The 27409-nt window shown below is 31.7% G+C and overlaps 10 protein-coding genes and 1 pseudogene across 11 annotated transcripts, besides 3 other annotated features; 2 read left to right on the forward strand and 9 right to left on the reverse strand.

Annotated features, from left to right (window-relative positions):
- Positions 1–721: 721 nt before the first annotated feature.
- Positions 722–795: a mobile genetic element.
- A 244-nt stretch (positions 796–1039) lies between these two features.
- Positions 1040–1189: a mobile genetic element.
- Positions 1190–2257: 1068 nt separating this feature from the next.
- TVAGG3_1077350 (uncharacterized protein) lies at positions 2258–3832 on the reverse strand (the record flags this gene model as incomplete). Its single annotated transcript, XM_001307506.1, has 1 exon — positions 2258–3832. The coding sequence occupies one exon, from the start codon at positions 3830–3832 to the stop codon at positions 2258–2260; it is 1575 nt and encodes a 524-aa protein (XP_001307507.1).
- Positions 3833–4026: 194 nt separating this feature from the next.
- Positions 4027–4431, reverse strand: TVAGG3_1077360 (uncharacterized protein; the record flags this gene model as incomplete). The annotated part of the gene is made up of 1 exon (XM_001307505.1): positions 4027–4431. The coding sequence occupies one exon, from the start codon at positions 4429–4431 to the stop codon at positions 4027–4029; it is 405 nt and encodes a 134-aa protein (XP_001307506.1).
- A 1428-nt stretch (positions 4432–5859) lies between these two features.
- TVAGG3_1077370 (uncharacterized protein) lies at positions 5860–8889 on the forward strand (the record flags this gene model as incomplete). The annotated part of the gene is made up of 1 exon (XM_001307504.1): positions 5860–8889. The coding sequence occupies one exon, from the start codon at positions 5860–5862 to the stop codon at positions 8887–8889; it is 3030 nt and encodes a 1009-aa protein (XP_001307505.1).
- Positions 8890–10209: 1320 nt separating this feature from the next.
- On the forward strand, positions 10210–11019 carry TVAGG3_1077380 (uncharacterized protein; the record flags this gene model as incomplete). The annotated part of the gene is made up of 1 exon (XM_001307503.1): positions 10210–11019. One exon carries the CDS (start codon positions 10210–10212, stop codon positions 11017–11019), a length of 810 nt encoding a protein of 269 aa, XP_001307504.1.
- Positions 11020–11422: 403 nt separating this feature from the next.
- On the reverse strand, positions 11423–12443 carry TVAGG3_1077390 (bifunctional inhibitor/lipid-transfer protein/seed storage 2s albumin superfamily protein family; the record flags this gene model as incomplete). Its single annotated transcript, XM_001307502.2, has 1 exon — positions 11483–12058. One exon carries the CDS (start codon positions 12056–12058, stop codon positions 11483–11485), a length of 576 nt encoding a protein of 191 aa, XP_001307503.2.
- A 1916-nt stretch (positions 12444–14359) lies between these two features.
- Positions 14360–14935, reverse strand: TVAGG3_1077410 (bifunctional inhibitor/lipid-transfer protein/seed storage 2s albumin superfamily protein family; the record flags this gene model as incomplete). Its single annotated transcript, XM_051256571.1, has 1 exon — positions 14360–14935. The coding sequence occupies one exon, from the start codon at positions 14933–14935 to the stop codon at positions 14360–14362; it is 576 nt and encodes a 191-aa protein (XP_051076201.1).
- Positions 14936–15060: 125 nt separating this feature from the next.
- TVAGG3_1077400 lies at positions 15061–16479 on the reverse strand (annotated as a pseudogene). The gene has a single exon. A coding segment is annotated over exon 1 (1419 nt).
- A 770-nt stretch (positions 16480–17249) lies between these two features.
- TVAGG3_1077420 (bifunctional inhibitor/lipid-transfer protein/seed storage 2s albumin superfamily protein family) lies at positions 17250–17891 on the reverse strand (the record flags this gene model as incomplete). The annotated part of the gene is made up of 1 exon (XM_001295254.2): positions 17250–17891. The coding sequence occupies one exon, from the start codon at positions 17889–17891 to the stop codon at positions 17250–17252; it is 642 nt and encodes a 213-aa protein (XP_001295255.2).
- A 2247-nt stretch (positions 17892–20138) lies between these two features.
- On the reverse strand, positions 20139–20714 carry TVAGG3_1077430 (bifunctional inhibitor/lipid-transfer protein/seed storage 2s albumin superfamily protein family; the record flags this gene model as incomplete). Its single annotated transcript, XM_001307500.2, has 1 exon — positions 20139–20714. One exon carries the CDS (start codon positions 20712–20714, stop codon positions 20139–20141), a length of 576 nt encoding a protein of 191 aa, XP_001307501.1.
- A 47-nt stretch (positions 20715–20761) lies between these two features.
- Positions 20762–22640: a mobile genetic element.
- Positions 22641–22908: 268 nt separating this feature from the next.
- TVAGG3_1077450 (bifunctional inhibitor/lipid-transfer protein/seed storage 2s albumin superfamily protein family) lies at positions 22909–25108 on the reverse strand (the record flags this gene model as incomplete). The annotated part of the gene is made up of 1 exon (XM_001307499.1): positions 22987–25098. One exon carries the CDS (start codon positions 25096–25098, stop codon positions 22987–22989), a length of 2112 nt encoding a protein of 703 aa, XP_001307500.1.
- A 909-nt stretch (positions 25109–26017) lies between these two features.
- Positions 26018–27394, reverse strand: TVAGG3_1077460 (regulation of vesicle fusion; the record flags this gene model as incomplete). Its single annotated transcript, XM_001307498.1, has 1 exon — positions 26018–27394. One exon carries the CDS (start codon positions 27392–27394, stop codon positions 26018–26020), a length of 1377 nt encoding a protein of 458 aa, XP_001307499.1.
- Positions 27395–27409: the final 15 nt, after the last annotated feature.

Below are 27409 nucleotides of genomic sequence, written 5' to 3' on the forward strand. Positions count from 1 at the left end.
TAACTCTTTCAATATGTTGTTTGTGTCTGGAATATGTTTGAGACGGTCCATATAGTTGTCGAAGTCATTGCATATAATCTTTGAGTCTGGGAATATTATATGGCACAAATGGGATATATAGAAACTTCCACCGAACAAATCTACAAATGTTAGACCATTCGGTAGTTTCTTAAGTTCTCTCAATAGAATATCTTTACATCTACTCTTATTTCCAAAGAACGGTAACGGAGGTTTTGTAAAATTCATTTATATATAATAATAAAAATGTTTTTTCCTGAAAAGTGACAGAAAAGTGACAAAGCATGAAAACATATATAATTTGTGAAAAGCGACACATTATATAATATTTTCGACCCAGAAGAAGGCTTCTTCCCAGAAGCAATGGAGGAAGAAGAAGAGTCCTCCGAATATAAACTTCATTTATACTAAACATCTTCAGGGCTAGAGGGCACGAAGTGCCTGGAGGCCCCACTACCCTTTTTTTATACTATAAGGAATTAAAATACATAATGTTGAAATTTGAATTACGGAAAAAGTGAGAGTGAAAGTGAAGTGAAAAAGTAAGATATTTTTTGTTGAAATAATCATAGTTGTACAATTTTGAAACTATATGTAAAGCTATAAATTGAATAAATTCAAAAACAAAAATTGTTTATTCTTATTAATAAATTTATATTAATCAATATTTGAACAACCCGTAACTAAAATTGAATTCCTCTTAAAATTTAATCCATACGTTAATTTTTAATTTGCTCGGCGAATGCCGAGCTTCCCTACTTCTCTTGTCATTCCTTCAAAAACTCTAATCTCATCGCACTTACAAACATCATGATTTGATGTATTGTCGAGAAATCTTAGACTTGTTTGTCATTTGATGATAGCATTTGAAAGTCATCTCGAAAATCGATTAACAAGACAATTTCCCAAACATCTACATACAAGTAGATGATGGTAAACCCATTAGAGTTGTTTTGCTATGATTCCTCCATCTATAGATGCTTTTCCAACAATCAAATTCGAAGATCTTCGACGTTGTTGTAAAAAGAGAAGGAGAAGGAAAGAAGAGGAAGGAGAGGAAGAAGGAAAGGAAAAGAAGAAGAAGAAAAAAGAAAAAAAAGAAGGACATATTAAATATAATGTGCACTTAATAGTGCCGAGGCGGCGGAGCCGCCGAGGCGCGATTTTTTTGACCCTATATTACCGCACGGCAATGTTTTTCTCGATTTTGTACAGCCCTACATGTGTCTAATATACTTTAAAACCATCGTGATAAAATTCAAAAACGAAGAGTTCTTCTCTCCAAATTTTTTCAAAATCAAAAAAATGAGATAAAAAAGCACGTTTGGAAAATTCATTTTTAGCATTTTAGGAATTTTCTCACTTTTCTTCCAAATTGACATCCTTAACATTTTAGATATATATCAGAAATGATTAATAATTTTCCACTTTTTGATTCTCAATTTCAGATCATTATACATTATTGATGAACTACCATTTCGGAGATAAAAATAGATTCATTACCTATATTACATTCTATTTATCGATTTCCAACTTTCCAAAAATTATTTAAAAATCAAATTTTAACAAAAATATATGCAAAATTTATTTTATTTCCTTTTCTTTCGAGATAAAAATTCCAAATCGAAAATGCACATTTAGAATGATTTTATGCTATACATCTAATTTTGAGAGTTTTATTTCAAAACCTTTAACTCAACCGGAGATCGTATATGATGTAGAAAGAAAAAGGAATAGGATCATCCGCCGAAGCACCACCAAGCATGGAAAGTACAAATTTACATTTTCAAGCAATTACTCAATACTTAATAATTTTTATTGAAGAAATTACGATGTTTCATGATTAATTGAGTTAGTTATATTCATAAACAAAGCATGTTAAATGATTACAAAAGGGGATGTGGTAAATTATTTTTGATTTTTCCAGAGGATATTTATACTCATACAATTTCATCCACAATTATTGATCGTGTTCAATTTTTAGAACATGAACATGATGGATCTATTTGAAAGAATGCATATTTTTATGAATGAGCAATTTCATTTCTCAGTCTGCTTATTCATCATGATAGGCAGTCCAATACAGTAAATAGCGCCTATGTATTCAAACTAAGATAATTATCTCTTTAAGCTCCATGTAAAAATCATTTTTGATTATAGAGAGGTTTTGAACACTTTATTCATAATGATATGATGAATTTTACTAGATATTACCTATAGAAAATGCATACATAGATCACTAAGTATAGAATGAACACATTGAACAAAATTTCGAAGGGAGTAAAGCTTTATTTATAAAAAAACAAACAAACAAACTCAATGGAACATGTGTCTGAGTGACAGAAGATGTTGTTGTATCAGAGTTTTCTGATTTTCTCTTGCAGCAATAAGTAAATGTACAAATAAACACAACAATAAACACAGTTCCCAATACAACAATAAACACTGTGAATCCAATAATAATTGCAATGATTTTTGAAATAGAAATTCCATCAAAATCAAAATTATCATCATTATCTCCAATTAAAGCATTCGTATTGACAATAGAATCTTCTGATATACTGTATGACATGTAGTTCTGTCTGCCATTCCTAATAACTATCTCTTTGTTGCTTTCTTTGTCTTTGACTTTAAATTTGATTTTGTCATCATATGCTTTGGTAGAAATGACAAGTTGGAGAGGTATTGTTGCATCATCCTTCCTATATTGATACGGAGTACCATCGGATTTGTAGAATTTCGCAGATTTATCTGTATCCGAAATCGAAATTTTTCCTTTCGAAATTCCCGCGTAAACACAACAATTTGTGAATGGTGAGAACTTCGATTTGTATGAAACTTGGCCAATTATAGTAATAACTTCATCGCAACTTGAAATTGAGGAATTTTTGAATGCAACGTAATGTATTTCTTTGCATTTATCATCAGATGATGACCAGAGCTCGATATATCCATTAGAAATGAAAGAAATAGCAACAATCTTTGTATATCCGAGAAAATCAATGGTATTGAGGCCTGAGAAAGCTCTTCCTTTGCATGATTGGTCAGAATCACTAAATGTTAGATAAGTTCCTGATGGAATTTCGATTATTTGGGGATCTTTTGTTAATTTTATTTCTCTTGGACCATATTCGAACTTAATCTGGCTGGAAATAACAGGTGATGAAGAGTAAAACACGTTTTTGTACTCAGGAACGTAATAATACTTAATTGAGTAATTTGATTTTTGTCCTTCGAATTTTGTAATGCCAATCTCCGTGCCATCATCAACAGACTTGGAATTAGTAATAAATGACAGGATAACAGCGTTCTGATTTTTAATTATTAATTCCTTGTTAACATTTTGTTTGCTTCCACCATTTTCCATCGTCAATGATGAAGAAACATACAGTTTATCTGAAGGATTTGTTTCGTCTGATCTGAAAACTGTATAATCCTGTTCATTTTGGTTTACAAACGCTAAACAATATTGAGACTTTACGGATAAGTCGCTTGCCTTCAATGTAATCTTATTATTAGGTCCTGCATTAACTACTATATCAATGTAGTCACAATCTTTGAGTAATGTTAAATAAATATAATGAATTTCTTGATTTGAACCATTGAAAGTAAGCTCTGTTGGGTTTCTATATATAGAACTTATAGATTTGTTCCCACTTTTGAATTCGTTTGGATTTGTTATGATAAGAAAATTTTCTCGATTCGACTTCGGATTAAATGTTAGAGTTAGTGAGCTTTCAATAAAGTCTGTGTATGATCCAGCATCTTGGACTTGTTTTGAATTTACTAGAGAAGCTAGAAACAATAAAATCATTACAATAAAATATTATGTATTCAAATGCTCTCAAATTCTAAGGTTTTTATGAACTAAAATTTTTGCACATAGACTGATAAACAGTTTATTTATATATTTTCCATTATAAAATTTTTGAAAATTGACAATACGATCATTGTGATATTTTTTTGAATAAATTTCCGATCATATTTTTTTAAACTTATTTGAAACTCTTAGATCCATTTAACAATTTCTTGAGTTTCGTCCGCATAATTATCGACTTCATTTGAATTACTTGTAATAATGGATTGCGAATTTGCTCCATTAGCGTTTGAAGACTGAGGAGATGATTGCTTCAGCTGCTTATCCGGATCATCTTGCAAATTGAATTGATTCGTAATTTGTTTGTATTCTCGGCATAATCTTTCGTATTTTTCTTGGACATCTTGTGGAGTGTTAGCTATCTGTGGAGCAATTTGGTCTTGGAGACTGTCAATATAATTGAAATGTGCTTGAATTGTCTTTCTTTTGGATGGATTGTTGAAATTCGGGAGCTCTCCGTTAAGGATTTTTAAGCGATTCTCAAAATTATTGACAAGCTGTTGTACGCTTTGACCTGCACCTCCTTTTGACAACATATAAAAAATTCCAACACATTCTGACACTTCACCTATAAATTCATCGATTGAGCTGTTTTCTCAATATTCGTAATGCTAATATCATAAGCTTATTTTTTTTAAATTACAAATCAATTGCATTCACTCTCAATTTTGAGAGAGTATTCAATTAGAGGAAATTTCATGAGTCTCAATCTTGCTGTTCGAATCATTTAATAGGATACTGCCTATACCAATATGTAACCACATAGACTTGTATGCATCGGAAATATGCTTTACTAATTCTATTCTTGGTTTCCATCAGGAGAAATAGTGGATGAATTCCCATCTCTCATAGTGCAAAATAAAGAAAATTAAAGATGAAACAAATAATATCTTTATGAAATATTAATGATAAATAACATAAAAACATTAAATTTAGCAAATGAATAGCATAAATTGGTGATTTTATTTTGATAGGCGCATAATTCATATTTCAGACGTAAATGCGTTTGAATATATGTTGATATACTCTCGTATATTTGAACATTTCCACAGGTGGTATTACTTCCAATAAAACAACAATTATATGATGTCAAAATTCCGTCATTTTCTGTAGAGAAAAGATAGCAACCTTCAGTGTTATCTTCGAAAAAAGAATTATTCCCAATTGCTGATCCATAATCAGATCTTATTAAAGAAAAAGAGGCATCATTAAATTTGAAAACAAAATTTAAAACTTCACTCAAGCCAAGATAAAAATTTACCATAATCATACCGCTATTATTTAAACACTGCACGTATTTGCCAGACAAATGCCCATTACTATTGAATGGTTCCATAGCAAATGAGCCATAATATGATCCATGATTAAAAGTTGAATTTAAATCTCGATGATTCTGATTTCCTTTATACATACATGATATACGGCTATCTGAATAGTTCCCACATTTAGTAATTGAAACTGGTTCATATATATGTTTAACACTAACTAAATTAGATGTATCCGTATAGGCAAATGATCCAGATAATTTTGTTAGGCACATGTATCCACATACATTGTTGACTTTGACTTGAGGACCTATAATGTAAATTGCACCGCCATTTTCTGTTGATGAACAACAAATGAAAATTGAATATCGTAAATGATATAAGGAGAAATTATTTTCTACATAATAGTAAATTGCACCACCATTTATTCCATGTAAATCGACAAATTCTGAATTTGCCACACCATATTTAGGCATCTATTGGGAAAAATTGATATTTTCATAGCTAAGCAAAATGACGTAAATCAATAATGACAGATAAATCAAATTTCATATGAGTGCAAAGAAGAGCTTCAATTCTCTTATCATTTGAATGTTAATGAGTGAGATTTAAAAAAATAGCACTTTTTAAGGTTTAGATTAAACAAATGATATTAAAAGAGAGTGTTTTTTATGTTTTTATTTCTCAGAAATTTCATAAATGTTTTTCGCATTCAGCATTATCTGTTCAAGGCTCTGCCTTCGAACGAACGAAACTCTTCGAGAGTGTTCAAAAGATACTATTCAACTAAATTCATCCAGTGAAATCAATAATTATACCAAAGAAAGTATTTATCTTGAAGTTATTAGTTCAGAAAAGTATGCCGCAACATTTGAAGAAATCAGCCCTGAAATTCAGAGCCTAGAAGTCGTTGGCTATGATTCTTTTGTCTCTTTTGATATCACAAACCATCATATTTTTAAATCATTTAGTATTTCTAACTGTACGTTCACTTTTACGACAAAAAACTATCAGAAACCAGTAGAATTTTATTCTTATAAAGCGGAAGACTGCCATTACGAATTAAAACACATTTCTATCAATACAAACATTTTTGTTGGTGATTTAGAAGCATATGCCGCATTCCTTTCTGTACAAGTAACTCAAATCCTATACATCAGCTGCTTACATCCGAAATTTGCCGTAATTAATCTGAATAATTCAAATTGCGAAGCATTTTTCTACGCATTTAACCAAGATTCAGAACTATTCAGTCGTGATGATTCCATACTACTTAGATTTGGCCAAGAAAACGTAATCATGACCAATGTAAAGCCAAAAATAACTTTTCTTCACGATACTCAAAATTACACGATTTCTTATACACAACAGTCCAATAAAAATTCAGATAATATAATTCTGAGCTTGAGCGACCACTCAAAATTGGTTGTTAACGAACCAACAGGAGATTTCACGAATTTCCCAACAATACAAACACCAGGAGAGTCAACAATTGAATTTAAGACTACAAAGAAGTCAATAAACCTCCAAGTTTTCAACTCTTGCGAAATAAAAGGAGAATTTGCAAATATTAACAAATTAAGTCTCGAAACTAATGGAGTATTGACTTTTACATACGGATCTGTTGAAAGCGGAATCCCACGATGCTTTGTTGATGAAATTTCCTTCATTTCAGATGGAAAAATCAGGTCTGACGATGATTTGATTCTAAATGTCAATAAAATCACTTTAGATAACATTAACACTAATGAACAGATCATATCTAGTTCAATAACTGTCTCAGGATATCCAGATTTCGTTGTAGAAAAATCTTCAGTTCATATTGGAAAAATTGACATTTCCAGTGCCCAAAAATTCATCTTCAATGTTGATTTCATCAATGAAACAACAGTTGTGTTCGATGAAATCACGAGTTTCACGAATTCTTTCGTAATTTACTTAAATTACGATTTGAAAGAACGAAACCCAGAAGATATGGTTAAGGGAAAGACATTTAACTTAATTACAATGCCTTGTCACTTTAATCAGAAGCAAAATTTCATTTTATTATCTAATGTCTCTGGATACAGCCAAGACTTCTCCCTTTTGAAGCCTGTCGTAAATAACAACGATTTTGGCACTTTTGGAGTGGTTTTGACTGAATTTCCGGAAAATTCTGATTTATCTTTTTGTTTTGGCAGTTGTAGCCAAGGAACTCAGATCCAAAGCATCGAAGAATTAAAGCCACTTATCGAGAATGCCTCAAGGGTTACAATTTTCTTTGAAAACGACCAAGAAATTAAATTTGATATCCTTACAAAGCCAATTGAGCTCAGAATCTTATCAGAAAACACACAGAAACCAAATATAAAGTTCCCTCTTACAGAAAATTTGAATTCCTTCGTTTCCAAGATTACATTTTCCGGTGTAAACATTGAATTCATTCCAACAGACAGTGCAGGAGCACTCCATGTCCCTTATATTAAATTTGAGGATGAGTCTTTGTTCAATCACAGTGCGATTTCTTTTTGTGATGATATTATCATCGAAATCCCTGCGAAATACTACAAGTCGTACAAGGAACTCGTATTGGTACATTTAGTACTTGAAGAATCAGCAACAATCACACTTTCAAAATCGAATTTGAAAATTTCGAATTTTAATTTTGAGATTTCCTATGAACAGGATGTTGCTTTTGTTTGCAAACATGGTATTACTGTCACTGTTGCTCTCAATAGCGTCCAAGATTTCTCAGTTCCCCTTAAATTATATGGAGAAGATTTTATTCTCAATTTTGAAGGCGAAGGAAGCCAAAACATTGGTCAATCCATTGCCCATTGCTATGCAAAGAATGTAATTACTGTCCAAACAGGCAATATTCCTGTTTCTTTCCTTTCAGATTTGACAAATTTGGTTTTGTCAGGAAATAAACAGACAACAATCACTCCACAACACTTGGAAGGAGTCAATATGGTCATTGGCACTAAAAGCAACCCAGAAATCGAACTAGTTTCCCTGAATTTGGACTCATCAAGTTCAATTACAGGTCCAGGAAACTATTCATGTGAAATTTCGGACTTAGTCACACACTCTGATACAGACGCAACAATAATGAACATGAATTTCCCAGAAATTCAGCTGATTTTGGATGGAAAATTGACATTTATTAATTCTTACCTAAGAAATACCAATATTTCCATAGCAAAGAGCATAAATTCATCCGAAATCGGCTTGGATATCTCTAAAAATTCGGTTTTTCCAAAAAGAATCGATTTCGATTTGACAATTTCAGCTGAATACCTCAAAGAACATGGCCAAGAATTTACTGCAATAGTTCCTTTGGTCGCAGGTGGCTTTGCGAAGTCTGTTTTCGTACATCTCAAAATTCCTGAAGAATCTAGCTTGTATTTCTCTTCGAAAGTGTATGAAAACAATAATAACATATACGCAAATATCACTGCTTCCAAGGAAAAGCCAATAACTGTTCCTCCAACGACAGAAATCAGCTCATCAACAGTTTTCGTTCCAACTGAGAAGTTTACAGCCACACCAAGTTCAACACTTAAATATGGAAGAATAGCTATTGGAGTTCTTGGACTTTTCGTTTGTGTTGCTTTGATTATTTTGATTTTGATCTTTTGCTTCAAGAAATTCTCAAGAAAGTTCAGCCAAAAGGTTGATAACTCAATGCTTGTTGATGAAGGCATGAATGATGCCCTTGCTGGAGATTATGAAGGAGAAATTCTTTAAAAAACATTATAATGTTCTTTTTTTTACTAAATATATCTTTAAATTGATAGTAAACCATTAGTTGCTGATCATAATTGATACTTATGAAATATTGCAAAATATTTTCCCTGTTTACTCTAAAATTACACATATGATAGATTACATGCGTATACATGATGCTTGGACATTGCTTCTTTCAACTTTGGAACATTTCATCCTGATGAATATAATTTTTCTTTAATACAATCTTTTTTGCCTTGTAGAACATTATGCGTGCCATCATATGAGACTTATTGCATACTACCATCAGATTTGGTTACAATACTTTGATAAACTTGATTTATTAAATATTCCGTTTCGATAAATCAAAGTATTGCCCGTCACTTTTTTTCGGTACAAGGCTAATATCACGGTATAACCCCCTGAAAAGACTTTAAACAGAATTTTTGAGATTGGTTTTTCGGTTTTATGTTCGTAACTCCAAAAAATGATCCATAATGGTATTGTGATAAATTTTGGATCATTGATTTCCTATTGAAAAATTGGTTCGTCAGATTTTTGTAATAATTGAATTGGATCATGATCGAAAAAGAATACATTTAATACTAAATAGTAGAATCCGCATCAGATTGAAAGAAGTTTGGTCAGATGTATACATTGGAAAACTCAATCATTCTAACAAGCATCTAACCCTTAATAAATGTTATTGTTTATTTTTTGAATACTATTGAGGCTTTGAAAAGCCAAATAAGATGACGCGAATTTGCATAACGGAAAATTTCAGCATTATTTTAATTTAAAAAGGCTTGATGAAATCATATCAGTCTTCATTGTTCTAATTATATCAAATTTTTTTCAATATTAATATTTGTTTAGCTTCTTCTCAAAATGTAGCTTCGATCTGAATGTCATATGAATGAGTTATGATCATGACACATCTTTGATGGTTATCCATTCGATTGAGCAGCACCATTTCATGCAATAAGCATATTATTACAAATATTGGATTCATATTTGCAAGTAATATTCTGCATTTTGCTATGCCATTGTTGGGCATGTGAGCTAAATAAAATATGCTTTATGCAATTAGAAACAAATATATTTTTATTGTTTAATAATTATCAACAATTAGAAAGAGATATTGATAAAATCTAAGCAGACAAATCATTAAATTATTGATGTATATCCCCTGAGAGATTCTTTTTGATTTGATTTATTTTTTATTTTATTTGCCGTTATAAATTCAAATTTTGAGACAATTAAAATATGATAATTGAATTCAATTTTTTATGTAAATACGGAAAAATTAATAAATCTAGCAAAATTTTCAAAATTTTATAAATGGGTATCTTTTTTAGAATTGTCTTATGGACTTTCAGCATCTCACTTATACTCCTTATCATTTCTGCAACATTACTAGGAAAAGCAGCACAAATGGATGAGTATATTGGTTATCCTTATATTATTTCTTTACCTGTTTATCCAAAAGCAGATGATCCATATGGAAAGTTATATCTAATGCCAGAAAAATCGATCTCACAACTATATAATCAACAATTCTCTACAATCGCAGATATTGAAATTTCCGATACACAAAACTATCTTTCCTTTTATCTTCTACACAATTTATATAGCTACGATTTCCACTTAGCAGTTTCCAGCCTTAAAGGCACAAACTTGTTTGAAAATTCTTACAAACAAAACATGGACATCACTAATCCAGAAATACCAAATGTAACTATGAAGCAATTATCGAAATATCAAATATTTAAATACGGAGATGATCTTGTTCAAATTCTTTGTCCTTATCAAACTCAAATCACAGATAAAGCTTTTCTTTCAGACTTTTGTAATTCAACACCACAATATACATCAATAAATCCAAACCTTTCTTCGCCAGTTCTCTTCAATCAGGAGGATTATCCATATTGTAAGTCAGGATTCCGTTTGAACTTTACAAATTTCACTGGATTACCAGTTGATTATGTGAAGACACCTCAAGTATACTTAGCTGGACTTTCAAAAACTTCAAAACAAAAAACTTTGATTATTTCAGGGCCTTTATTAGGTATCTCATTGTTTTTCTTAATTTTGAGTGGAGCATTTGTTCTGTATGAGATATATTATGATTTAGCATATGGAAATAACTAATATAATTTTTATTTATAGAGCCAAGTTCATTTCTATGTTTGAATATTCATTACTTTTACTTGTTAGATAATATTAAACTATTATTTCTTATGGTTATCTCGAAATATTTTTTATTTTAGAATCATACATTTTTCTGACCAATAATAGTTAATTAAAATCAAGTTTTAGGTTGAAAAACGCTTAACATTGAAAATAGTTCATTAATTTTATTAAATTCATATTCTTATTTGAAAACGTTTTCCAGATGTATTCTTTCTTTAATTGAAATGAATGACAGAGTTACAATGATCTGAAAAACGCTTAACATGGAAAATAGTTTATTAATTTTATCAAATTGAGTTCAGATTAAATTCATTTTCTTATAATTGAAACACAATTTCCATGTGATATATATGATAATGATGTGAAATATGCTTAACAAGGTAAATAGATTTATTCAGAATAGAAAAATATAAAAAACAAATTAAGCTTCAAATATGTTAATTGTCATACTTTGTTCTTCGAAGTCATGTCTGAATATGTCCTCAGAATCATCAACAACAGTAGTCGTCCATAGAGGATTGTCGATTGTGACACCGGCTGTTTCACCTGTAGATGATATGACTGTTTCTTCAATCATTTCTTCTTCGACTGTACTTTCCTTTTCGTCGGATTTTCGACTGTAGAAGTATATCGATAAGACGATGATAGTGATGATGATAATTAATGCGAGAATTGCACCGATGATTGAATAAACAATCGTCTTTTTCTTCTTGATCTTTTCTTTGTTGATTGCATCTGCATCATCTTGCCCTAAATTACCTGATGATTTGATATTAGATGATGATGATGATTGTGATGAGGATAAATCTTGTGATAATGATGACGATGAAGATTCATTGTAATCAGAGCTAGATACAGAACTTGAACTTTTTTCAGGTTCTGGGATAGGAATAGGAATATCTTGGATTTCTTCTGTTTCTTTGGCTGTAATGAATGGTGTTTCAAATGCTGTTTCGAATGCTGTTTGAAATGCTGTATTATATGGTGTTTCAAACATAGATATGAATGGTGTTTTGTGATTAGTTTCGAAAGCTGTTGAAAATGGTGTTTCAAACATAGACATAAATGGTGTTTCGAATGCTGTTACTTCATTTGTAGAGAAAGGTGTTTCAAATGCTGTAACAAAAGGCGTTTCAAAATTTGTTAGATATGGTGTTTCAAATGCTGTGATAAACTGTGTTTCAAATGGTGTTTCGTGGTTTGTTACGAAAGGTGTTTCGAATTCTGTTAAATAAGGAGTATTGAACATTGTTGTAAATGGTGTTTCATATGGTGTTTCGTGGTTTGTTGTGAATGGTGTTTCGAATGCTGTATTGAAAGGTGTTTCGTGATTTGTTAAATATGGTGTTTCGAATGCTGTCTCGTGCATAGTAAGGAATGGTTTTCATACATTGTTTCGAATGGTGTCTCATGGAATGTCATCACAGGTGTCGTAATAGGTGTGATGACTGGAGTGTAAACAGGTTTGATGGAGGTTTACAATATCCTTGATAAAGAACCATTCCATCTGGACATGATGTGCATTGATCACTCGATTGACCTGAACATGTTTCACAACTACTATGACATTTTGCACACTGACTCCATTATGCATAAGATATGTTCCTTCATGGATTTCTGAATATGTATCGTTACAAGACAAGTAGCATTTTCCTTTGTACGATTATTATAATTATCTTTTGCATCACTATCCAAGCAATAAAAGCAATTATCCGGGCATTTGTATTGTGTGTGATTTGATAGCATCCACTTCCGTTTGTAGTAGCTTCTGTTCTACTTCCATTTAATAAATTGGGGTTTGCATAAACCAACTATGTTCGCCTCTTGTATCGTTAAAATATGAGGAACCACCAAAACCTGCTGAGCAAAAAATAATATTGTTTTGAATAGGTACCACCAATTCCACCATATATTTCCCACCACCCGCGCCGGCGCCTGTTACTCTTGGATGATCTTGACCTCGGCCACCTTGTCTCCCTTCCTCATGTTTATCTGTTGATAATCCTTCATGTTCTTCTGGAAAATACCAGTTTTCACAAGTATCAAGAATATCAAAACCTCCGTTAGTACCAATACCACCACCAAATCCACCTACATGATAATCAGCAGCACCACCACCTCCGCCGGCTATCAGGAGAGATATTTCTTGATCTTTGATTCTTAATTCTGTAGACCCCCCGCCTCCGCCTGATACATCTGGCGTAGTGAGCGTTTCATCGTCGTAACCACTGGAGCCGCCATCTGGCCAGCCGCCGCGATTTATTCTTCCAGAGCAGTTTAATGGAGGCTTTTCTCCAATAACGAATTCAACTGTATATTCGCCTTTTATTTGGAGTAGAGCTTGAATATTGGATCCTCTTCCACCATTTGCGCTTTTTACCCCATCTGAACATGCATCACCTCCCTCCGCCCCTTGAATTTCTACTGAGTATAGGCCTGCTGAGAGCGTATATTCATGTATCTTTGCTGGGTCGCATGTCCATCCTACATCAATCGCCTGATATGAAGAGAAAACAATGGCTAAGAGCATTTATTAGATTGTTGCATTGATGACGCAAATTTTCATCATAGAAGCGCCATAGAAAAATAAATTTAGTCGATTTTGATAGAGATAATTCTATAATATTCTTTTATTTCAAAGAAATTATTTTAAATATTTAAGTTCGATTATTTTTATTTTTAATTTCAATAAATCATTACTATATAATATAGAGAAAAATTGTATTAACCGAGTTGAAAAAATCATCAGAAAAAAATTAATGAGATCATTCAAAAATGTCGCTTTTGTTTTCAATTTTGATAAAAAATAATTTATTCAATTTTTATTCTATTTTAATCAGGACATTTATTGAACTTTTTTTAATAACATTAAAAAGTTTATTATGTATATTTGCATGATGCTTTCAAAATCAGGGATTTAAACCCAATAAAAAAATTAAGAATAAACTATTCAATTTCGGGACAGAAATTTTATGATAAATAATAGACATTTGTAAGATATTTAATATATTTATAAATCATTTTCAAATACATATAACAGAACCAAATATCCAAATATCATTAAATTTCATTTTGACAAATATTAGTTTTTATTAATTTACAACTAGAATTGATCTCTGCCATATATGATAGTTTATTAATTTTATCAAATTTAGATCAGGTTGATTTCAATTTCTAGTTATTTGTTGTGGGGTTTCCAGATGACTTTTTATTTGATATTAAAATAAAGACTAATGATGTGAAATATGCTTAACAAGGTAAATAGATTTATTCAGAATAGAAAAATATAAAAAACAAATTAAGCTTCAAATATGTTAATTGTCATACTTTGTTCTTCGAAGTCATGTCTGAATATGTCCTCAGAATCATCAACAACAGTAGTCGTCCATAGAGGATTGTCGATTGTGACACCGGCTGTTTCACCTGTAGATGATATGACTGTTTCTTCAATCATTTCTTCTTCGACTGTACTTTCCTTTTCGTCGGATTTTCGACTGTAGAAGTATATCGATAAGACGATGATAGTGATGATGATAATTAATGCGAGAATTGCACCGATGATTGAATAAACAATCGTCTTTTTCTTCTTGATCTTTTCTTTGTTGATTGCATCTGCATCATCTTGCCCTAAATTACCTGATGATTTGATATTAGATGATGATGATGATTGTGATGAGGATAAATCTTGTGATAATGATGACGATGAAGATTCATTGTAATCAGAGCTAGATACAGAACTTGAACTTTTTTCAGGTTCTGGGATAGGAATAGGAATATCTTGGATTTCTTCTGTTTCTTTGGCTGTAATGAATGGTGTTTCAAATGCTGTTTCGAATGCTGTTTGAAATGCTGTATTATATGGTGTTTCAAACATAGATATGAATGGTGTTTTGTGATTAGTTTCGAAAGCTGTTGAAAATGTGTTTCAAACATAGACATAAATGGTGTTTCGAATGCTGTTACTTCATTTGTAGAGAAAGGTGTTTCAAATGCTGTAACAAAAGGCGTTTCAAAATTTGTTAGATATGGTGTTTCAAATGCTGTGATAAACTGTGTTTCAAATGGTGTTTCGTGGTTTGTTACGAAAGGTGTTTCGAATTCTGTTAAATAAGGAGTATTGAACATTGTTGTAAATGGTGTTTCATATGGTGTTTCGTGGTTTGTTGTGAATGGTGTTTCGAATGCTGTATTGAAAGGTGTTTCGTGATTTGTTAAATATGGTGTTTCGAATGCTGTCTCGTGCATAGTAAGGAATGGTGTTTCATACATTGTTTCGAATGGTGTCTCATGGAATGTCATCACAGGTGTCGTAATAGGTGTGATGACTGGAGTGTAAACAGGTGTTGATGGAGGTTTACAATATCCTTGATAAAGAACCATTCCATCTGGACATGATGTGCATTGATCACTCGATTGACCTGAACATGTTTCACAACTACTATGACATTTTGCACACTGACGTCCATTATGCATAAGATATGTTCCTTCATGGATTTCTGAATATGTATCGTTACAAGACAAGTAGCATTTTCCTTTGTACGATTTCGCATTATAATTACATTCTTTGCATGTATCACTATCCAAGCAATAAAAGCAATTATCCGGGCATTTGTATTGTGTGTGGATTTGATAGCATCCACTTCCGTTTGTAGTAGCTTCTGTTCTACTTCCATTTAATACAATTGGGGTTTGCATAAACCAACTATGTTCGCCTCTTGTATCGTTAAAATATGAGGAACCACCAAAACCTGCTGAGCAAAAATAATATTGTTTTGAATAGGTACCACCAATTCCACCATATTTCCCACCACCGCCGCCGGCGCCTGTTACTCTTGGATGATCTTGACCTCGGCCACCTTGTCTCCCTTCCTCATGTTTATCTGTTGATAATCCTTCATGTTCTTCTGGAAAATACCAGTTTTCACAAGTATCAAGAATATCAAAACCTCCGTTAGTACCAATACCACCACCAAATCCACCTACATGATAATCAGCAGCACCACCACCTCCGCCGGCTATCAGGAGAGATATTTCTTGATCTTTGATTCTTAATTCTGTAGACCCCCCGCCTCCGCCTGATACATCTGGCGTAGTGAGCGTTTCATCGTCGTAACCACTGGAGCCGCCATCTGGCCAGCCGCCGCGATTTATTCTTCCAGAGCAGTTTAATGGAGGCTTTTCTCCAATAACGAATTCAACTGTATATTCGCCTTTTATTTGGAGTAGAGCTTGAATATTGGATCCTCTTCCACCATTTGCGCTTTTTACCCCATCTGAACATGCATCACCTCCCTCCGCCCCTTGAATTTCTACTGAGTATAGGCCTGCTGAGAGCGTATATTCATGTATCTTTGCTGGGTCGCATGTCCATCCTACATCAATCGCCTGATATGAAGAGAAAACAATGGCTAAGAGCATTTATTAGATTGTTGCATTGATGACGCAAATTTTCATCATAGAAGCGCCATAGAAAAATAAATTTAGTCGATTTTGATAGAGATAATTCTATAATATTTCTTTTATTTCAAAGAAATTATTTTAAATATTTAAGTTCGATTATTTTTATTTTTAATTTCAATAAATCATTACTATATAATATAGAGAAAAATTGTATTAACCGAGTTGAAAAAATCATCAGAAAAAAATTAATGAGATCATTCAAAAATGTCGCTTTTGTTTTCAATTTTGATAAAAAATAATTTATTCAATTTTTATTCTATTTTAATCAGGACATTTATTGAACTTTTTTAATAACATTAAAAAGTTTATTATGTATATTTGCATGATGCTTTCAAAATCAGGGATTTAAACCCAATAAAAAAAATTAAGAATAAACTATTCAATTTCGGGACAGAAATTTTATGATAAATAATAGACATTTGTAAGATATTTAATATATTTATAAATCATTTTCAAAATACATATAACAGAACCAAATATCCAAATATCATTAAATTTCATTTTGACAAATATTAGTTTTTATTAATTTACAACTAGAATTGATCTCTGCCATATATGATAGTTTATTAATTTTATCAAATTTAGATCAGGTTGATTTCAATTTCTAGTTATTTGTTGTGGGGTTTCCAGATGACTTTTTATTTGATATTAAAATAAAGACTAATGATGTGAAATATGCTTAACAAGGTAAATAGATTTATTCAGAATAGAAAAATATAAAAAACAAATTAAGCTTCAAATATGTTAATTGTCATACTTTGTTCTTCGAAGTCATGTCTGAATATGTCCTCAGAATCATCAACAACAGTAGTCGTCCATAGAGGATTGTCGATTGTGACACCGGCTGTTTCACCTGTAGATGATATGACTGTTTCTTCAATCATTTCTTCTTCGACTGTACTTTCCTTTTCGTCGGATTTTCGACTGTAGAAGTATATCGATAAGACGATGATAGTGATGATGATAATTAATGCGAGAATTGCACCGATGATTGAATAAACAATCGTCTTTTTCTTCTTGATCTTTTCTTTGTTGATTGCATCTGCATCATCTTGCCCTAAATTACCTGATGATTTGATATTAGATGATGATGATGATTGTGATGAGGATAAATCTTGTGATAATGATGACGATGAAGATTCATTGTAATCAGAGCTAGATACAGAACTTGAACTTTTTTCAGGTTCTGGGATAGGAATAGGAATATCTTGGATTTCTTCTGTTTCTTTGGCTGTAATGAATGGTGTTTCAAATGCTGTTTCGAATGCTGTTTGAAATGCTGTATTATATGGTGTTTCAAACATAGATATGAATGGTGTTTTGTGATTAGTTTCGAAAGCTGTTGAAAATGGTGTTTCAAACATAGACATAAATGGTGTTTCGAATGCTGTTACTTCATTTGTAGAGAAAGGTGTTTCAAATGCTGTAACAAAAGGCGTTTCAAAATTTGTTAGATATGGTGTTTCAAATGCTGTGATAAACTGTGTTTCAAATGGTGTTTCGTGGTTTGTTACGAAAGGTGTTTCGAATTCTGTTAAATAAGGAGTATTGAACATTGTTGTAAATGGTGTTTCATATGGTGTTTCGTGGTTTGTTGTGAATGGTGTTTCGAATGCTGTATTGAAAGGTGTTTCGTGATTTGTTAAATATGGTGTTTCGAATGCTGTCTCGTGCATAGTAAGGAATGGTGTTTCATACATTGTTTCGAATGGTGTCTCATGGAATGTCATCACAGGTGTCGTAATAGGTGTGATGACTGGAGTGTAAACAGGTGTTGATGGAGGTTTACAATATCCTTGATAAAGAACCATTCCATCTGGACATGATGTGCATTGATCACTCGATTGACCTGAACATGTTTCACAACTACTATGACATTTTGCACACTGACGTCCATTATGCATAAGATATGTTCCTTCATGGATTTCTGAATATGTATCGTTACAAGACAAGTAGCATTTTCCTTTGTACGATTTCGCATTATAATTACATTCTTTGCATGTATCACTATCCAAGCAATAAAAGCAATTATCCGGGCATTTGTATTGTGTGTGGATTTGATAGCATCCACTTCCGTTTGTAGTAGCTTCTGTTCTACTTCCATTTAATACAATTGGGGTTTGCATAAACCAACTATGTTCGCCTCTTGTATCGTTAAAATATGAGGAACCACCAAAACCTGCTGAGCAAAAATAATATTGTTTTGAATAGGTACCACCAATTCCACCATATTTCCCACCACCGCCGCCGGCGCCTGTTACTCTTGGATGATCTTGACCTCGGCCACCTTGTCTCCCTTCCTCATGTTTATCTGTTGATAATCCTTCATGTTCTTCTGGAAAATACCAGTTTTCACAAGTATCAAGAATATCAAAACCTCCGTTAGTACCAATACCACCACCAAATCCACCTACATGATAATCAGCAGCACCACCACCTCCGCCGGCTATCAGGAGAGATATTTCTTGATCTTTGATTCTTAATTCTGTAGACCCCCCGCCTCCGCCTGATACATCTGGCGTAGTGAGCGTTTCATCGTCGTAACCACTGGAGCCGCCATCTGGCCAGCCGCCGCGATTTATTCTTCCAGAGCAGTTTAATGGAGGCTTTTCTCCAATAACGAATTCAACTGTATATTCGCCTTTTATTTGGAGTAGAGCTTGAATATTGGATCCTCTTCCACCATTTGCGCTTTTTACCCCATCTGAACATGCATCACCTCCCTCCGCCCCTTGAATTTCTACTGAGTATAGGCCTGCTGAGAGCGTATATTCATGTATCTTTGCTGGGTCGCATGTCCATCCTACATCAATCGCCTGATATGAAGAGAAAACAATGGCTAAGAGCATTTATTAGATTGTTGCATTGATGACGCAAATTTTCATCATAGAAGCGCCATAGAAAAATAAATTTAGTCGATTTTGATAGAGATAATTCTATAATATTCTTTTATTTCAAAGAAATTATTTTAAATATTTAAGTTCGATTATTTTTATTTTTAATTTCAATAAATCATTACTATATAATATAGAGAAAAATTGTATTAACCGAGTTGAAAAAATCATCAGAAAAAAATTAATGAGATCATTCAAAAATGTCGCTTTTGTTTTCAATTTTGATAAAAAATAATTTATTCAATTTTTATTCTATTTTAATCAGGACATTTATTGAACTTTTTTTAATAACATTAAAAAGTTTATTATGTATATTTGCATGATGCTTTCAAAATCAGGGATTTAAACCCAATAAAAAAATTAAGAATAAACTATTCAATTTCGGGACAGAAATTTTATGATAAATAATAGACATTTGTAAGATATTTAATATATTTATAAATCATTTTCAAATACATATAACAGAACCAAATGTCCAAATATCATTAAATTTCATTTTGACAAATATTAGTTTTTATTAATTTACAACTAGAATTGATCTCTGCCATATATGATAGTTTATTAATTTTATCAAATTTAGATCAGGTTGATTTCAATTTCTAGTTATTTGTTGTGGGGTTTCCAGATGACTTTTTATTTGATATTAAAATAAAGACTAATGATGTGAAAAACGCTTAACAAGGTAAATAGATTTATTCAGAATAGAAAAATATAAAAAACAAATTAAGCTTCAAATATGTTAATTGTCATACTTTGTTCTTCGAAGTCATGTCTGAATATGTCCTCAGAATCATCAACAACAGTAGTCGTCCATAGAGGATTGTCGATTGTGACACCGGCTGTTTCACCTGTAGATGATATGACTGTTTCTTCAATCATTTCTTCTTCGACTGTACTTTCCTTTTCGTCGGATTTTCGACTGTAGAAGTATATCGATAAGACAATGATAGTGATGATGATAATTAATGCGAGAATTGCACCGATGATTGAATAAACAATCGTCTTTTTCTTCTTGATCTTTTCTTTGTTGATTGCATCGGCATCATCTTGCCCTAAATTACCTGATGATTTGATATTAGATGATGATGATGATTGTGATGAGGATAAATCTTGTGATAATGATGACGATGAAGATTCATTGTAATCAGAGCTAGATACAGAACTTGAACTTTTTTCAGGTTCTGGGATAGGAATAGGAATATCTTGGATTTCTTCTGTTTCTTTGGCTGTAATGAATGGTGTTTCAAATGCTGTTTCGAATGCTGTTTGAAATGCTGTATTATATGGTGTTTCAAACATAGATATGAATGGTGTTTTGTGATTAGTTTCGAAAGCTGTTGAAAATGGTGTATTGATTCGGTTTGGTTAGCTGGACTGTCTGTGAGTAGTTCGATTGGAACTGCCTCATAATCGTATTGATTTGGTTGCTTTAAGTTGGAGTGTTTGTGCGTATTTCGGTTAGAGCAGTTCCAATGTGTAAATTTGTATTAGTTCGGGTGAAAGAAGTTGTAGTGCTGGTGCGTAGTTTGACTATCAAGAAGCTCGCGATTCAAAACTCATCAAATGAAAAGTTTATAGTGGGCTTCTTGATAATATGTTAAAGGTGATGTTCTTGTTCGAGTTGTAACAAGAAGGAATACATGAGTACGTAAGCTCGGCATTCGCCGAGCGAATTAAAGATAACGGACGAATTTAATTTATTTTATTTCAAAATTTAAAATTTTAATATTTAATTATATAAATTAAAATAAACATTTTTACAAATTTTTATAAAAAATATGTGACATATCGTTTTACCACAATTCAAAATAATTAATGTTGATAAATGTATTTAATATGTAATATTAAACATATTTTGCGCGAGAAGTGAGTTGTGGTAACTTTCGTGGATATCCATCGTTCATTTTATGGTAAAAATTCTCAATTTGTGGGAAAAGTTCTCAATTTTGTGGTAATTTTTATGTACCACAACTCAATTTGTGGTCACTTCATCTTACCACGTGGTAAGTTTTTATAAAACTCTTTATTTACCATTGATTTCTGATTTAATATCAATATCTTGAATAATCGAGCATATCTATCGCTTTAAATTTTATTCTCTAATTCCAAAAAAAAATTCAAAAATCAAAAAATGAAAAAAATATTTAGAATTTTTTCCGTCAAAAATAAAAAATGTTCCCACTGAGTGGTTTCCATGGAAAGTTACCACTGGGTCCCACAGGGATTGGCCTAAGTATTTCTTAATAGAATGTGAAATAAAGTAAAATTAACTATATTCAAAATGGAAAAAAATCCAAAAAAATTTTGAAAAAAAGAATTTCATGATAAAAAGCATAAATTTTGCATCAGAAAATTAAATTCAGGTATTTTTTTGAAATAGAAAGAGTCCTAAAATTAGTTAAAAATCATTTTTTATTCAAAAGAAACGCTATTTTTAAGGAATTGAAAAGAATTTTATTTAATAATATTTTATTTATAGAATTTGCATATATCATATGCATAGACATATTGAATTGTAAACATGAGAACACTAATTACATTAACTTGTCGTTCAAATTATTGCATCGAGAAAAAAGTGCTATAAATTTACTCAATTAGTTTACAAACGTAAATATTTGGCATAAACTTTACGTTTGTAAACTAATTTGGTAAACTCGTAGTTCAAATTATTGCATCGAGAAAAAAAGTGCTATAAATTTACTCAATTAGTTTACAAACGTAAATATTTGGCATAAACTTTACGTTTGTAAACCAATTTGATTAAATTTAGTAAATTTTAGTTCGAATGCAAGTTTTCTCGGTAAATCATTTTTTAGACCTCAAATGAGATGTATGATCATATGAGTCACATATGATTTAATCCGAATATGTGTGAGAATTGAGTTTAAAACGAAGTTTATTTTTTGGACTATATTTCGCCATTTTAAAATGTGTAATAATGATATAATTCGCATGAAATTGAAAAATATTGACTGGATGTGTAATGGTTTTATAATTGCAATGTTGATTTGATCGAATTTAAATGAATATATAACGCGATGAAATTTCGAATTGCTCAAATGTCTGTAATTCATATATGGTGCACATATTAATATTACATTTCGTTGATATTTACCACATAAACCTTTAAATATTAAGTCATTTTAAAGTTATATGCGATTTAGTTCCAAAATGCACGTTTAGAAAAAGACGATAACAATTAAATTACAAAATCGATAACGACCCAATTTTTATTTTAAAAATCTAAGTTTCGCACGTTGAAAACTGGATGATAATTTCAAATTCCATATTTAATATCATATTGAATATAAAAATACGTAAATTATTTGAAAATTTTAATCAAATAATTTTTTTTTATAATTCTGCTTGAAAAGCGTTTTAAATCATAGATTTGATTCATCCTGAACCATTTTTGATGTATTGATTGCGTTGTTATGAATTGAAGTCGAAATTTATTGTAAATTGCTTCTATTTTTCATTTAAAAAAATATTGTTGTATTTGATAGAAAAACGCATAACATGGATAATAGTTTTATTCTAAATATATAAAGGTATAATAATAACAAACAAATTAAACTTCATATATATTAATATCAACTCTTCGTTCTTCGAAATCTTGTTTGAACACATCCTCAGAATCATCATTCACAGTAGTTGTCCATAATGGGTTATCAATGGTTATTCCTGTTGCATCTCCTGCTGTTGTTGTTGTTGAAATAACTGTTTCAACAACCATTTCTTCATCCGTAGAACTGTATTCAACATCGGTATCTTTCTTATGGTAGAAGTATATTGCTACAACAATGATTGCAATGATAATAATTAATGCAAGAACTGCACCGATTATACCATACATAATTGACTTCTTATTCTTTTCTTTATTAGAAGCATCAGAATCAAGCTTGTAATTGCCTGGCTTATTACCTGATTCTTGTCCTGATGATGATGAAGATACAGAATGTGTAGATGAACTTGAAACAGAAGAAGATTGTAATGAAGGCAATGACTTAGAAGATGAACTAGAAACATAACTTGAACTTTTTTCAGGTTCTGGGATAGGAATAGGAATATCTTGGATTTCTTCTGTTTCTTTGGCTGTAATGAATGGTGTTTCAAATGCTGTTTCGAATGCTGTTTGAAATGCTGTATTATATGGTGTTTCAAACATAGATATGAATGGTGTTTTGTGATTAGTTTCGAAAGCTGTTGAAAATGGTGTTTCAAACATAGACATAAATGGTGTTTCGAATGCTGTTACTTCATTTGTAGAGAAAGGTGTTTCAAATGCTGTAACGAAAGGTGTTTCAAAATTTGTTAGATATGGTGTCTCAAATGCTGTGATAAACTGTGTTTCAAATGGTGTTTCGTGATTTGTTACGAAAGGTGTTTCGAATTCTGTTAAATAAGGAGTATTGAACATTGTTGTAAATGGTGTTTCATATGGTGTTTCGTGGTTTGTTGTGAATGGTGTTTCAAATACTGTATTGAAAGGTGTTTCGTGATTTGTTAAGTATGGAGTTTCGAATGCTGTCTCGTGCATAGTAAGGAATGGTGTTTCATACATTGTTTCGAATGGTGTCTCATGGAATGTCATCACAGGTGTCGTAATAGGTGTGATGACTGGAGTGTAAACAGGTGTTGATGGAGGTTTACAATATCCTTGATAAAGAACCATTCCATCTGGACATGATGTGCATTGATCACTCGATTGACCTGAACATGTTTCACAACTACTATGACATTTTGCACACTGATGAGTTCCTTCTAAAACATATGTTCCTTCACCGAGAGCTGTGTATGTATGATCACATGATAAGTAACACTTTCCTTTGTACGAATAAGCATCAGAATTACATTGTTCACAAACATCTTTACTCAAACAATGGTAACAGAAGTTTGGACACTTATATATTATGTGAATTTGATAGCATCCGTGTCCAAATTGGGAACTTTGAGCAATTGATCCATTAATGACTGTTGGAACGCCGTCAAACCAGCCTTGGTTTGATAATGTCTCATTGTAGTACGAAGAACCACCATAACCAGCGGAACAATAATCATTATATATTGACCAAGTTCCTCCAACACCACCTGGATAGCCACTTCCACCACCACCTCCCGGTATTGATTGAGACCAGACTCCAGTGCCACCAGCTCGGGAATCCGTGTGTTTTGGACCAGAAGTCTTACAATCAGCATCAACAATAATATAACCGCCGTTTGTGCCAAAGTCACCACCATAGCCACCAACATGAGAATATGCAGCACCTCCACCACCACCTGCTATCAGAATGGCAATATTAGTATCTTTGATCTTCAATTCGGTTAATCCGCCACCTCCGCCGGATTGTTCGTTTCCAGAGCCTTCCTTATCTGAACCACCATATCCTCCTTCTGGGAAGCCGCCACGATTATATTCTTTTGTACAATCTGTAGGTGGCTTTTCACCAACACTAAATACAACAGAATATTCACCTTTAATTCGTAATTGTGCTTGAACAATTGAGCCATTTCCTCCGAATGCTCCAAATACTCCGTGCTTGCATGAATCACCACCTTGAGCGCCAATGATTTCGACAGAATATAAGCCAGATTCAAGTTTATATGTAGCGTTTTCTTTTGGGTTGCATGTACGATCTACATTGATCGCTTGTCTTGTCGCAAATACAAGAGAAAATAGCATTTTATTTAATTTAATAAATGATTACGCAATTTTTCATCATAGTTGCACTATACAAAAATTGATTGAGTCGATTTTGATATTACATTTAACCTAAAGCCAGATAAAAGTTTGTTGCGATTTGAATGATTTATTGAATTATAGTGGTCTTGACAATTTAGTTTTGGACACATTTAATATACTAATATAGAAAGTTGTAATATAAACAATTTAGATATACTAACAAAAATTACGTTCGATAACTTTTTTGATTTCTAAAAAATTGAATCATTATAATACAGATATATCAATCAATAAAATCAATCGTTTGGTTAAATTGATTATGTCAGAATTAATTGAGAACTTGATTTTAGAAAAATCCATTCAATAATGCGGCCATAACCAATTCAATTTGTAAATAATTCAATTTGATTTTTTATTCATTTATTTTTATTAGATAGATAAATTTAAATCGAATTATAAAATATTTTATTGTTCACTGAATTTGAAAAAATAACATATATGTAATAAGCAAAGAAATCTCTTTAAACTTGTAAAAAAGAACGTTTTTTAAATGTTTCATTGAATCTGATAGTTTTCCAATTTTATTTAAAAATGAATTAACATAACATGGGGCAATGAAATAAAGTTTTTTAATATCAAATTGAATTTTTTCAAAACTTCGGAATACTAATGATAATGGATTCCTTCTTTATATTAAAAATATTATCGATGCATCGTTTTTAACTTTTTATTGCTTTTTATTTCAATTTTCTCTTCACTTGCTAAATCAAAATTCTTTCACAAACAAAGACACTATTTAAATTGATACTGTTCAAAAAGAATAATTTAAAAATTCTTGCATTCTTTGCACCAATGATTAATGAATTTAAAAAAAGAAGCAAATAAGTCGTATTTGTAACTAAACTCTATAATTAACAGTTTATTTATTAAAAGAAACGATGAATGGCGCAATGTGGGAATGCAGCATTTCGCCGTTATGTAATAATAACCTAAAATTAGTAGTTGTAATAAACTGGTCAAAGGCAGATTCAAAAGGTGTTTGACTAAGATGATTCATCGATCCAAGGAAATCAACGAACATCTTAATGGATGAGCAAATTAAGCATCTCATGAATATACCGGGCTGTGGATTGGCTAGAATTGACGAAACTAGGAGTATTATGTCTTCGTTTGGCCGAACATTGATTAAATAGCAATAAAATTGGTTAATTACGTACTCAAAATTTTCTAAAGAAATTTCAGCAATGGAATTGCTCAATGAAGGGCAGAATTTATTGATAATGGTCTGCACTGATAGAATCATGTCCGAAATGTGTGAAAATGAAAATGTTTTCTGATATAAATATTGATGATGGAAATTTGTAAAAATAAAGAAGATTTTTGCAGTTGCAGCATCAATACTAAGCACTTCATCTGTTCTAAGACATATCTTACCGTCGGTAACTGAGCCGATAACGAAAATTGAAACAAATAATTCTGTAAACTTATAAATTGTGCTATCAAAAGTTAACCTGTTGTAATAAAAGTACAACGAAACATTAATATTGAAAAGAATTTCGCGAATTTGCGGCGTTTTGAAATTTGAACGATCAACTGATTTTTCAAGCTGTTCAACGTAATTTCTGAATGTTTTATCATTCTTCCATTGAAATGAAGTTATCGTTTCCCATTGCTTTTTAAGTTTGAGGTAATCTGATAGGAAATCTTTTTTATTTTTTAGTAAAATTGATGTCCATAGGATAGCAATAGTCGAGAGTTCAGGGTTAACAACTGAAAACGGAATGACTGATTTAAATGTTTCATTTGGGTATAAAGTACCTGTTTCGTCAGGACTTATGACTACAGGTTTCTGCCAGAGGAAGTCAGATGTGAAATCTGTCGAAAAATTAAATTCTTCTGTCGGCATGCTCTCGGTAAATGTAATTGTTTGAAATGGCCTATGTTTTGGCTTATTTAAAGAGTTTTTCGAGAGTTTGCTTTCACCTAAAGTTAATAATCCATTTGAGTCGACTGAAGCTTTCATATCGTAGACTTGATTTAAGAAAGTGCAAAAATTCGAAAATCCTAATGAAGAATCAAACCTGATTTTTCTGGTAACAGGGCCTATGATAGAGAGTGTTTGTGAATCCAATTCATCCATGCGAATTGCTTTAAAAATCGAAAAATCATCCACAATAAAATTTGTTCCATCAGCAAGTTTGTACTCTAGAATGACAGATTCTTGTTGCTGCGATACTTTTAATACGAAGGGAAGTGAATTATTATCGCCTGAATATAAGATTATTGGAAACTCCATAAATCTGTCAGTCGA

Source organism: Trichomonas vaginalis (assembly GCF_026262505.1).
Source record: "Trichomonas vaginalis G3 chromosome Unknown ctg_128, whole genome shotgun sequence".
Classification (NCBI taxonomy): domain Eukaryota; phylum Parabasalia; order Trichomonadida; family Trichomonadidae; genus Trichomonas; species Trichomonas vaginalis.